General features: G+C 54.9%; 1 protein-coding gene across 4 annotated transcripts in view; it reads left to right on the top strand.

The window, feature by feature from the left end:
* AGO2 (argonaute RISC catalytic component 2) overlaps positions 1 to 13,071 on the top strand; it is an 84,089-nt gene that overhangs the window by 60,852 nt on the left and 10,166 nt on the right. For all 4 annotated transcript variants that reach the window (XM_070476945.1, XM_070476941.1, XM_070476943.1 and 1 more), the window contains 7 exons: positions 499 to 618; positions 762 to 884; positions 3,457 to 3,590; positions 5,148 to 5,332; positions 6,350 to 6,509; positions 8,514 to 8,604; positions 9,117 to 9,311. In XM_070476945.1, the coding sequence (XP_070333046.1) occupies positions 499 to 618; positions 762 to 884; positions 3,457 to 3,590; positions 5,148 to 5,332; positions 6,350 to 6,509; positions 8,514 to 8,604; positions 9,117 to 9,311 (1,008 nt within the window). The remainder of the gene's footprint in view (positions 1 to 498; positions 619 to 761; positions 885 to 3,456; positions 3,591 to 5,147; positions 5,333 to 6,349; positions 6,510 to 8,513; positions 8,605 to 9,116; positions 9,312 to 13,071) is intronic.

The following is a 13,071-nucleotide window of genomic DNA, read 5'->3' on the forward strand; positions in this document are numbered from 1 at the left end:
CACAGGAAGTCTAAAATCCACTCTGGTTTGAAAAATCCTTGCCTGGGAAAAGATCAAACGCTGAAATGGAGACCCGAGTTCTAACTGTTTTCTGTTAGTGTTTTAATTCTCCGTGCTTGCCCACTGGCTCAAACATCTGGGCCATGGTTGGGTTTTTCCCATCTGTGTCCCTTCCCAGGCAGCCCCGCCTACGCCCCCCGCCCCCCCCCCCCGCGCCCCCGTCTGAGGATGGGGTCCACACACCCATGCTGAGGACGCAGGCCCGCCCGCCCTGCGGCTGTGTTTTTTTCCCCCACGCAGTTCCCAGGCTGTGTCTGTGTTACACCGGGTTTCCTCCGGGGGTTCTGCTGTGGACCGGAGGGCCTCCTCGGGGCTGCCGTTGCTAGTGGGTCTCAGGAACATATCCCCGCCCCCCCACCCCACTAGGGTCTGTGCTCAGCCCCAGACCCGCCCGCTCCCCCAGCCCACTGCTGACCCAGCTCTCACGTTTCCTCACAGGTCTGTAACATAGTGGCGGGACAGAGATGTATAAAAAAGCTGACCGACAATCAGACCTCAACCATGATCAGAGCGACTGCCAGGTCAGCCCCCGATCGGCAGGAAGAGATTAGCAAGCTGGTGAGCGTCCCATCGCCGGTGCAGGCCTTGTGTGGGGACAGGGTCCCCAGGCATGGCACCCTGATGCTCTGGGCAGATGTGGCTTCTGGAAGGAAGCAAAGATCGCCCCCCGACTCTGAGCCTCTTCTCTCTTCCCTTTCAAGATGAGAAGTGCCAGTTTCAATACAGATCCATATGTTCGTGAATTTGGAATCATGGTCAAAGATGAGATGACAGACGTGACCGGACGGGTCCTCCAGCCGCCCTCCATCCTCTACGGGGGCAGGGTAGGTGGTGGGCTGGGCGGGGCTGTCCTGTGGGTGTTGGGAGTGTGTGACGGAATGCTGACAGTGAAGCAAGAGCGTTCAACCCCCTTCCCCACCCCCAGAGGTGTAGACCGTGGTCAGGTAGAGCTCTAACCCCCTTCCCTGCCCCCAGAGGTGTAGACCGTGGTCAGGTAGAGTCCTTCCTGCTCCCGTGTGAACCTGTAACAGCTGTTGGGCTTCGTAGAGGACTGGTTTCCTTGACCCTTTAAAGTTTCCTGAGTCCCCCTTTTACTTTTCTAAAGGTAAACTTTATTATCCCACAAACTTTCAAAAGCACCGTTCTTTGTGTGAGGGGGACGCAGTCAGTGATGAATTGTTACCCACCAGTTCCCTGCTGCTTCTCTGCTTTCTAACTGTTGTTTGGGTGGTATTTGGGAACACGTACCTCAGCTTAGTCACGAGCACAATTCTGTTTTTGCACATTTGACCTCTGGCTCTGGTCAGTATGATCCTGACCCTTGAGCCCTGTAGGGCTCATGAGAAATTCTTTTCTCCTGGGCTTTTCTCCAAAAAGGTGGTGGGTAGGCGGGGGGAGGTGGAGCGCAACTTCAAAGGTCACAACTTTGGAAATTCCCTGGTGGTCCAGTGATTAGGACTGGATACTTTCACTGCCGGAACCTGGGTTCAATCCCTGGTCAGGGAACTAAGATCTTACACACTGCATGGCCCCCAAAAAGGAAGAGAAAAGCAAAAGTCATGGTGTTTTCCACTAGGGAGCACCCATGGGAATCTGCGTTCCCCCTGACTTGACACTGTTCCACCTGGTGGAGTGGGGCAAGCTTTCATTTTGTTTTGTTTGCAAGTTTTCCCCTTTCTTATTTTAAAATGCAAGTTGTATGTATAAAAATATTAAAAGTTCAAAAAATGCAAAGAATTATAGGGAAAAATACCTCTTTTTTCGCCACATCCCAGCTGATTTCCCAGGAGGCAGTTTTCTTTGTAAAATCACCCTGAGGATTATCCATGCGTGTTTTTTTTTTTTCACTCCTTCCTGTGTGCATAGCAATGTATTAAATACAGTTCTATACCTTGCCCCTTTTTAACTTACTTTTCTCTTAGATCACAAGGAGGTCTTGGAGTGCGTTTGACACAGGGCTCCCTCATTGTTTCAGAGGGTTGCTCGGTAGTCCCTTGTTGGTGGGGTACGCCCCCCAGGCTGTGGGTGTTTGGGGCTGCTCCCTAGTCTCTGCAGGAGGCCTCCTGGCTCCTTGTCAGCCCCCTTGTGTGCCTGGGAGCCCAGACACTGGCCCTGGGGCACCTTCCTACCTTCCTGCAGCCCAGCGGGGAGGCGGATTCCCCTTCGCACGACAGAGGAAGTGAGTCCTGGTATAGCCAGGACTGCAGACCCTGCGTTTTTAGTGAAGGCAGGAGGTGTCTGGAGAACAAAACAGCTCTTTAACCTTGCAGGAATGTTAGAGTCCTAAGGATTTGAAGTTTCTCATGCTTCTAAATGAACAAACTTTTCAAAATCTCTTAAACATTTTCTGGGAAGCAAACACTTCTCATCACCGACCCTACGCATTGTCCTGTCAGACACATTCAATGTCCCCCAGAAACGTTCCCTGATGTCTGGAGTCTGACAGCGGCCCACACATGGTGGTGGCTCTTTTTCTCACAGAAGGAGGCTGGCCGGAGCAGGGTACCAGTTTAGGAAAACATATGAAACAGAAACATTCTTTTCTGTAATGTTTGATTTTTACCGTATCCTTGTATCACTTCAGTAAGAAAAATAAAACTGTGAAAGACAGAGTTAACAACCACAGCTCAGACACGCCGTGTCCCTCGGGGCCTCAGGCCCACAGGCCCCGCTCCCTCCAGCAGCCCTTCCCCACCACCCCTCCAACTCCAGCCTCGCTTGGAGGCAGCTCACAGGTTCCCTAGGCGACAGTCAGCATGGAGACCTGGTCCTTTCTGGTGGAGAGATGACAGAATGAAGCGGATGCATCATCTGTTGTTTCTGTTCTCCAATGGGAGTAGCCTGGACAACGGCGGGCAGTGGGGAACAGGGCACAGGGGGCTGTGACTCGGTCCCCACCGGCTGGTCCACCCCCAGGCGTCGGGCTGGGAGAAGCACCCTACTTCCGTGCCCTGCCCTGGCTGGTCCTGGAGGAGGGAAAATCCTTAGAAACTCCTTTCTGAGACAGGGGGCCTTCCTGTTCCTCCAGGCTACCTGTGAGGGTGGGTGGGGCTCTGGGCCCTCCCTGCTCACCTGCCCACCCGTTCCCATCTCCCTCCCGCCCCCTCCATCCCTCTGTCCCCCCTCCAGCAACCCTCCACCCAGTTCACCTCCCCCACCCCACCTCTCCGTCCCTCCATCCTTGGTCTGTGCATCCGTCCGGCCCTCCTATGAGCACCTGGTGGCCCCCACAGGCCCCCACAATGCGGGGCCGCTCAGCGCTGGAGGCTGCACACAGGCTCGGCCCTCAGCCTCAGGAGCTGCCCTCTGCTTGGGGCCCAGGTGCAGTGGGGACAGTGACAAAATCCAGGTCAGAGGCCTGTTTTCTCCTCACTCTGAACGTCTCGCCATTTGCAGAATAAGGCAATTGCCACCCCTGTCCAGGGCGTGTGGGACATGAGGAACAAGCAGTTCCACACGGGCATTGAGATCAAGGTGTGGGCCATCGCCTGCTTTGCCCCCCAGCGCCAGTGCACGGAGGTGCACCTCAAGTAAGGCTGCCTGGGGGGGTGTGGGGACCGCGGGGAGGCCTGCTCTGCGGGGCTCTGGGGGGAGGGCGGGGCTTGGCGAGGGCGTTGCCCGGGGTGGGCCTGCTCAGGAAGGGGGAGCTTTGCTTCTCAGACTTGTAGGAGTGAGTGTGCAGAGGCGCAGCAGCTTATGTGAGAAACAAAACAGTACATGAGGAGCGAGTGTATGGTGAAAGTGAGAGTCACTCAGTTGTGTCCGACTCTGTGACCCTGTGGCCTGTAGAGTCCATGGAATTCTCCAGGCCAGAATACTGGAGTAGGTAGCCGTTCCCTTCTCCAGGGGATCTTCCCTACCCAGGAATAGAACTGGGGTCTCCCGCATTGCAGGCGGGTTCTTTACTAGCTGAGTCACCAGGGAAGGCCAAATATACTGGAGTGGGTAGCCTATCTCTTCTCCGGTGGATTTTCCCGACCCAGGAATCGAACCTGGGTCTCCTGTATTGCAGGTGGATTCTTTAACAGCCAGGCCCAATAAGTGTACAAACTAGAGGCAAAGGAGAAAGTTGTCTTCACTGAACTAGCACTGTTTTTAAAGCACTTTAGATTCATATTTCTGTATCAGGCCAGCCTGACCCGGTGTCAGACTCTGAAAGCAGCCAAGACCTGACAGAATGGAAGGTGTGTGCCTCCCGCCTCCCTTGGGCGGGAGCAGGGGGGGCCCATGGAGCTGAGAGTTGCTGGTGGGCATCTGAGCGGGCCTTGGTCCCAGGGAGCTGCGGCTCTCAGTGTTCTGAAGAGCTGGCTTGAGGGCCGGAGCCCTTTCTCCTGCACCGCTGGCAGAGTGGGGAGGACCGGGGTGTACAGTCTGGTCTCAGGCCGCCTCCCCCGCTTCTGTCTGGGGCCCTTGTGTCATTTCTTCTGGAGCCAGATGGCCCCAGGGCAGGTGCACTCGTGGGCGTAGGCACAGATGCGTAGGCGCTCATGGGTTTCTTTAACTGCACTGATGTACTGGAGGTTGGGCGCTAACTGGTGGGGTGGGTCGGCCTGTCCTTGCTTTATTGTAAAAGGCTGGGATGTCTGTAACCCTGCGCTTAAAATAGAAGCTGTGGATCTGTCTCCCGGGCCCCGCCTGTGACGCCGCAGCTGCTGGCGCTGCTCGTAACCGTGGGCTCTTTGTTTTCTCCCATGACCATGTCATCCGAGTCCAAGCTGTGTGTGTGGGATAAACCGGGGGAACCCAAAGGGACAGTCAGCTCATGGCTCCCCTTGCCCTGACAGTGCTCGGCGTCTGTGGGCAAGCGAGCGGCAGCTGCTTGTGCCCGACTTTAAAAGGACGGCCCCGTTGCTGCCCAGGAGGGTCACAGCTGGTGGGGGCAGCAGGGCCATGACATGGCATCTCCTGTTTCATCGTGACTTTTCAGGGGCCTGTGTGCTGAGCACGCAGGCCACCTCCGTGCATTGTCTTGTTGAAACAACCTTGTCTTGGGCTTCAGCAGGGACTCAAAGCTCAGTGAAAACGGCTTGGGGTCTGGATCGTTGGCACTCTGGGTGGTTCTTCATGTAACAACTCTGCTCCTACAGGTCCTTCACGGAGCAGCTCAGAAAGATCTCAAGAGATGCGGGCATGCCCATCCAGGGCCAGCCGTGCTTCTGTAAATACGCCCAGGGGGCGGACAGCGTGGAGCCCATGTTCCGGCACTTGAAAAACACGTATGCTGGCCTGCAGCTGGTGGTGGTCATCCTGCCGGGGAAGACCCCTGTTTATGGTAGGCCTTGGTGCCGCTCCAACCCTGGTCCTACGCCGCACCCAGGAGGGGCGTGTGTCTGAGCGAGACCAGGTGGTGTCTGACTGTGGCCATGCACATGCCCAGGGCCACCTGGGCAGCCTCCTCTGAGGGCCCTGTTCCCTGAGACGGGTGTCCCGAGGGGGCGTGGGACGCGGCAGCCATGCAAGTGCCTTGTCCGCTGCCGACACAGACTTGGGCTGGATGAGGACCTGCCTCGCACTGTGCATGCAGTAATCCCTCGGGGGGCGGGAGCAGTCCTCAGCTCCTGTCTGGGACTTGGCCCTCTTCTTGTGAGCCTTGTCATCTCAGAATCCTCTGGGATTTGATCAGAGTCCTTTCTGCCAGAAAGCCGGTTGTCCTTCCACCCCGCTCAAAGTTACCAAGCCCTGGGATGGAGTCCCAGGCCCTGGTGGGGGAAGCTCCCGGGTGTAGACAAGCGATGGTGAGACGGGGAGGTGGGTGTGAGTGTGTCTGCTGGAAGCCCGATGGGAACCTGAGGCCCCGTGCAGGAGCCGTGTGGGCACACAGGGCAGAGGGGAGAGAGGCGCTCTGGCTTGCTGACTGGCTTCCCTGTCTCCTATGGGCTCTGCATCCAGGAGCGGGAGGAAACGCAGGTGACTTTTCTCCCAGGGCCGCCCGCCCACTCGCTTCACAAGAGAGCCCAGAATGGAGGGGGTGCGGGCCTGCAGAGTGCTTTGATGTCGGGTTTGCATTGGCCAGGGACTGAGCATTCAGGGGTTTATATTTTTAACTACTTGAGCATTTGCTTGCCATCCTGAATGCCTGGCTTCCAACCTGGCCCCGCACACACTGCCCTGTCGGCCTGGAGAAGTTGCAGAAATGCCCCTGACTGAGAGCGGGCCTCCCTGGGCCAGTGGGGGATTCCCTGCAGCTGGCATGGAGCTGGGTCCCGGGCTTGGCTGCATGTGCGGTGGGCGCGTGGGGTGGACGGAGGAGCGCCGGGGAGCCGTGCTGAGCACCCCGTTCTCTTGACAGCCGAGGTCAAGCGTGTGGGAGATACCGTGCTGGGCATGGCCACGCAGTGTGTGCAGATGAAGAACGTGCAGAGGACCACGCCGCAGACCCTGTCCAACCTCTGTCTGAAGATCAATGTCAAACTGGGCGGCGTGAACAACATCCTGCTGCCACAGGGGAGGTGAGGCCGGCCCTCCACCGTGCATGGGGCAGCTGGGGCGGCTCTACTCAGCTATGCCAAGCGCTGTTCCGGGCTCGGCAGGTGCAGGAAGTGAGCAGGACGAGGGTCTTGGCTGCTCTGGGTCTCGGGGCCCAGGGCCGCTAAGGACCGGCGCCGGCCCAAGGAGAAGGGCCTTCTGACCCCAGCCAGAGGTGGGTCCCGCATGTGAGGTGTGGCAGCTGCGGAGCCAGTGCCCTGAGACAAGAGGGCTGCACCAGCGCCCCAGGTGCCCAACGGTGAGCTCTGGGATGGGCCTTCCAGAGCAGGAGGCGGCACTGTCGGCCGCAGGCCAGGTCCAGGCACTGGGGGCTGAGCAGAGGAAGGGTGAGGCCTCACGGGGACCTGGCACTGGGGGCAGGGCTCTGTGGACACCGGGGCAGCCTGCTCCAGAGGGTGCAGGCTGTGCAAGGGCCCTGGGGCAGCCTGCCTATCGGGAGCGAGGAGGTCGTTCTGCTGAGAGACTGAGGGGTGAGCCTGTAGGGGCCTGGCACTTGCTCCAGGGGAATGCAGCCATGGGGGGAGGTTCACAAGTGCAGGTGTAGCCCCACTGACCTTGTTCTGAAAGGCAACCCCAGCTCTGGATAGACAGAGGGGCCAGGCCTGCCAGCATCGTCCCAGGAGAGTGGCTGGTGGGAGCTGGGCCTGGGGTACCCAGAGTTATGGGTGTTTTGGCGATGGAGCTGTCAGGCTTGCTGAGAGGATGGGTTTGGTCTGTGAGTGGAAGAGGAGAGTCTAGATTGGTCTACCCTGGGCTGCGGGAGCAATGAGGGGGGCGGGGGGAGCGGACAGAACCTGTGCTGGACAGGCTTGTTCAGGGCTCCTTACATGCGGGTTCTAGTTAGAGCCTCTAGGCTGGAGAGAACCCCAGGGTGCGGTGTAGATAGGAAGGCCGGCCACGCCTGGGCCCTAGGGAGTGACGGGTTGGAAGGTCGTGGAGGCAAGGCGACAGCTCTGGAGCCTGGGAGGGGGGTGGTGGGGAGCCCGTGCGTGGCCGCCATACGGCACCGACCCGCCAGGTGTGACGAGGTGCGAGGCTCGGCCCCGGGGCTGGGGGACGTGTGCAGCTTGCAGGTGACTTTGCAGAGAGCAGTCCTGTTGCCATGGCCACACGAGGCCCAGTCGGGGAGGCAAGAGACGGGCTCAGCTAATCCCAGAGCTCTGCCACAAGGCGAGCCAGGGAGCCGGGGGTAGAGTGGTGTCCAGTGGCCAGTGTGATTCTGCCAGTTCAAGGTGTGAGTCAGAACTGCATGTGCAGATGCGCCCGGGACCCATCACAGGAAGGGGGGTGGGCAAGAGGAGGAGCCACGGGGCCTGGGGGTGCTCGGCACAGGGCAACGGGCAGTGCATGAGTCCAGGAGGAGAGAAGGGTGAGGCATCGAGAAGGCCCCCAGCGAGGCTGGGACCCACCAGCTGTTGGAGAACTGGGCCCCCAACACCGCCTCTTTGGCGTGGCGACTGCCAGAGTGTGGCTAGCATTTAGAAGACCCCGGGAGAACAGCCTAGCTCCATGCTTCCCCACTGGGACACATTCAACCCCCCGAGAACGTGTGGCTGCATCCAGAGACATTGGGTGCTGGGTAGAGAGCTGCAGCTGCCAGGCGCCCTGCAGTGTGGCCGCAGGTCCAAGGTCGGCTGGCAGACCGTGGACGCTATGGGCGTGATTATCTTGGAAACATTCGGTCGTCTCCTCGGGGAGATCCCTCCTGTGCCTGGGCCCAGCCTCAGCGGCCGTCCGCACCTGACAACCCTTGTGCAGTGTACGCGCCACCTGCCCCGTCTCCCGCACTGGGTCACTCTGAAGCAGATCTCACACTGAGCCTCTGTCCCCATAAGGTGTTCTTTGTCTGTGCCTGAAAGATAAGGAGTCTTTACAAGCAGAGCCCCAGAGTAGCGCCGGTGCCCGTGTCCTGAGAGGTCCGGGCGGCGTCCCCGAGCCACAGCCTCTGACACTCGCTTCCCCCACAGGCCTCCGGTGTTCCAGCAGCCTGTCATCTTTCTGGGGGCGGATGTCACTCACCCCCCTGCTGGGGACGGGAAGAAGCCATCTATCGCCGCTGTGAGTATCGCTTCCCATGGTCCCTCTGTCCATGTGTGTTCCACCCTGTCCGGCATCTCTGTGACTGTTGGATTAGCAATGAAAGTACAGCAGGTCGGTCCAGTGCGGTCCTGTGCCCAGCACACTCACTGGTTCCTGCTGGTTGGCACCTGTAGGCAACTGCTCTCAGGCCAGCGTTCCTGGGGGACGCTCTCACTGCCGGGGGTGGGAGTCTTGGGGTGCCGTGTGTGGCCGTGCACCTGGCTTGGGGAAAGCAACGTGCTTGGTGGAGTTATGCACACTTTCAGCCTCACCAGGGGTCACCTCTGAGCTGATGTAATTCAGCCCCATCCGATGAGAAGCAGAACAGGGCTTCTGAACAGTCGTTGAGTTTTTTATTAGGGCCCTTGGGCAAACTTACATTCTTGGGGATGCATTCATAGACACCAGGGCCACACACACAGAAGATGCATAAAGGTGGGTTTGCCCGTGACGGGCCCTTGGGTGTCTGCTGACCCCGTGCCGCCCCGCAGGTCGTGGGCAGCATGGACGCCCACCCGAACCGCTACTGTGCCACCGTGCGCGTACAGCAGCACCGCCAGGAGATCATCCAGGATCTGGCGGCCATGGTGCGTGAGCTGCTCATCCAGTTCTACAAGTCCACGCGCTTCAAGCCCACCCGCATCATCTTCTACCGCGACGGCGTCTCCGAGGGGCAGTTCCAGCAGGTGGGCCGCCGCCGCACTCCCTCCGCCCTGCTCTCTGTGTCTGCACTTCCCCGTCCCTCTGCAGGATGGCGTCTCGGGTTTCTGTTCTGCCCCCGGGTTTACCTGGTCACCCTGTGGTAGGGATGAGGGGTGCGGGGTGGTCAGGACCCTGCAGCAGGACAGGAGGAGTGGTGGGGGCGGGGGCAGGGGTCAAGAGAGGCCAGTCCAGCAGGTTCGGTCCAGCACTTACCGACCAGGGCCTGTCCCAGCTCCACGCTTTACCTCCTAGGCTGTGGGGAGTCTCTGGGCTGGGGGACCTGTTCTGGGGGCCACCTCTTCAGGGGAGGGGAGAGCAGAGACAGGGGCCAGCATCCTTGTACCCCAACCCCTGGTGCTACTCAGAGGATGGTAGGCGTCACAGTAGGTTTCAAGGTGGGAACGCTTCTATTTTCAGTTCAGTTCAGTCTATGAGTCATATCTGACTCTTTGTGACCCCATGGACTGCAGCATACCAGGCTTCCCTGTCCGTCACCAACTCCCTGAGCTTGTTCAAACTGATGTCCATTAAGTCAGTGATGCCATTCAACCATCTCACCCTCTGTCGTCCCCTTCTCCTCCTGACTTCAATCTTTCCCAGCATTAGGGTCTTTTCCGATGAGTCATTTCTTTGAGTCAGGTGGCCAAAATATTGGAGCTTCAGCTTCAGCATCAGTCCTTCCAACGGATAGTCAGGACTGATTTTCTTTAGGATTGACTGGGTGGATCTCCTTGCAGTCCAAAGGACTCTCAAGAGTCTTCTCCAACACCATAGTTCAAAAGCATCAATTCTTCGGCATTCAGCTTTCTTTATGGTCCAACTCTCACATCCATACATGACTACTGGAAAAACCATAGCTTTGACTAGACAGATCTTTGTCGGCAAAGTAATAGCTCTGCTTTTTAATATGCTGCTTAGGTTGGTCATAGCTTTTCTTCTATGGAGCAAGCATCTTTTAATTTCATGGCTGCAGTCACCATCTGCAGTGATTTTGGAGCCCAAGAAAATAAAGTCAGTCACTGTTTCCGTTGTTTCCCCTTCTATCTGCCATGAAGTGATGGGACTGGATGCCATAATACTTGCTTTTTGAATGTTGAGCTTTAAGCCAGCTTTTTCACACTCCTTTCACTTTCATCAAGAGGTCTTCAGTTCCTCTTTGGTTTCTGCCATAAGGGTGGTGTCATCTGTGTATCTGAGGTTATTGATGTTTCTCCCAGCAATCTTGATTCCATCTTGTGCTTCATCCAGCCCGGCATTTCACATTATGTACTCTGCATATAAGTTAAATAAGCAGGGTGACAATATACAGCCTTGCCATACTCCACTCCTTATTTGGAACCAGTCCATTGTTCCATGTCTGGTTCTAACTGTTGCTTCTTGACCTGCATACAGATTTCTCAAGAGGCAGGTCAGGTGGTCTGGTATTCACATCTCTCTAAGAGTTTTCCACAGTCTGTTGTGATCCACACAGTCAAAGGCTTTGGCATAGTCAATAAAGCAAAAATAGATGTTTTTCTGGAACTCTTTTTTTGCTTTTTCAGTGATCCAATGGATGTTGGCAATTTGATCTCTGGTTCCTCTGCCTTTTCTAAATCCAGCTTGAACATCTGGAAGTTCTCAGTTCATGTACTGTTGAAGCCTGGCTTGGAGAATTTTGAGCATTACTTTACTAGCGTATGGGATGAGTGCAATTGTGCAGTAGTTTGAGCATTCTTTGGCATTGCCTTTCTTTGGGATTGGAATGAAAACGGACCTTTTCCAGTCCTGTGGCCACTGCTGAGTTTTCCAAATTTGCTGGCATGTTGAGTGCAGCACTTTCACAGCATCATCTTTTAGGATTTGAAATAGCTCAGCTGGAATTCCATCACCTACCTCCGCTAGCTTTGTTCGTAGTGATGCTTCTAAGGCCCACTTGACTTCACTCTCGAGGATGTCTGGCTCTAGGTCAGTGATCACACCATTGTGGTTATCTGGGTCATGAAGATGTTTTTTGTACAGTTCTTCTGTGTATTCTTGCCACCTCTTCTTAGTATCTTCTGCTTCTGTTAGGTCCATACCGTTTCTGTCCTTTATTGAGCCCATCATTGCATGAAATGTTCCCTTGGTATCTCTAATTTTCTTGAAGAGATCTCTAGTCTTTCCCATTCCGTTGTTTTCCTGTTTCTTTGTACTGATCACTGAGGAAGGCTTTCTTATCCTTCTTGCTATTCTTTGGAACTCTGCCTTCAGATGGGAATATCTTTCCTTTTCTCCTTTGTGTTTAGCTTTTCTTCCATTCTCAGCTGTTTTTAAGGCCTCCTCAGACAACCATTTTGCCTTTTTGCATTTCTTTTTCTTGGGGATGGTCTTGGTCACTGCCTTCTATACAGTGTCACGAACTTCCATCCATAGTTCTTCAGGCACTCTATCAGACCTAATCCCTTGAATCTATTTGTCACTTCCACTGTATAATCATAAGGGATCTGATTTAGGTCATACCTGAATGGTCTGCTGGTTTTCCCTACTTTCTTCAATTTAAGTCTGAATTTGGCAATAAGGAGTTCATGATCTGAGCCACAGTCAGCTCCCAGTCTTGTTTTTGCTGACTGTATAGAGCTTCTCCATCTTTGGCTGCAAAGAATAGAATCAATCTGATTTAAATATTGACCATCTGGTGATGTCCATGTGTAGAGTTGTCTCTTGTGTTGTTGGAAGAGGGTGTTTGCTATGACCAGTGTGTTCTCTTGGCAAAACTGTTAGCCTTTGCCCTGCTTCATTTTGTACTGCAAGGCAAAACTTGCCTATTACTCTAGGTATATCTTGACTTCCTACTTTTGCATTGCAGTCCCCTGTGATGAAAAGGACATCTTTTTTTTGGTGTTAGTTCCCCAAGTTCTTGTAGGTCATCACATAACCGTTCAACTTCAGCTTCTTCAACATTCATGATTGGGGCATAGACTTGGATTATTGTGATGTTGAATGGTTTGCCTTGGAAACGAACAGAAATCATTGTGTCATTTTTGAGAGTCCATCTAAGTACTGCATTTCAGACTCTTTTGTTGACTATGATGGCTGCTCCATTTCTTATAAGGGGTTCTTGCACACAGTAGTAGATATAACAGTCATCTGAATTAAATTCACCCATTCCAGTCTGTTTTAGTTTGCTGATTCCTAGAATGTTAAAGTTCACGCTTGCCATCTCCTGTTTTATCACTTCTGATTTGCCTTGATTCATGGACCTAACATTCCAGGTCCCTATGCAATATTGCTCTTTACAGCATCAGACCTTGCTTCCATCAGCAACACATCCACAACTGAGTGTTGTTTTGCTTTGGCTCCATCCCTTCATTCTTTCTGGAGTTTTTTCTCCACTGATCTCCAGTAGCATATTGAACACCTACCAACCTGGGGAGGTAGTCTTTCAGTGTCCTATCTTTTTACCTTTTCATACTGTTCATGGGGTTCTCAAAGCAAGAACACTGAAGTGGTTTGCCATTCCCTTCTCCAGTGGACCACATTCTGTCAGACCTCTCCACCATGACCCGACCGTCTTGAGTGGCCCTATACAGCATGGCTCATAGTTTCATTGAGTTAGACAAGGCTATGGTCCATGTGATCAGTTCAGTTAGTTTTTCATGATTGTGGTTTTCATTCTGTCTGCTCTCTGATGAAGAAGGATAAGAGGCTTATGGAAGCTCCCTGATGGGAGAGACTGACTGTGGGAAAAACTCCATTTAAACCTGAGGAAACTGGGGATCACACAGG

The sequence above is a fragment of the Odocoileus virginianus genome, chromosome 15, assembly GCF_023699985.2.
Source record: "Odocoileus virginianus isolate 20LAN1187 ecotype Illinois chromosome 15, Ovbor_1.2, whole genome shotgun sequence".
NCBI classification, from domain to species: Eukaryota; Metazoa; Chordata; class Mammalia; order Artiodactyla; family Cervidae; genus Odocoileus; species Odocoileus virginianus.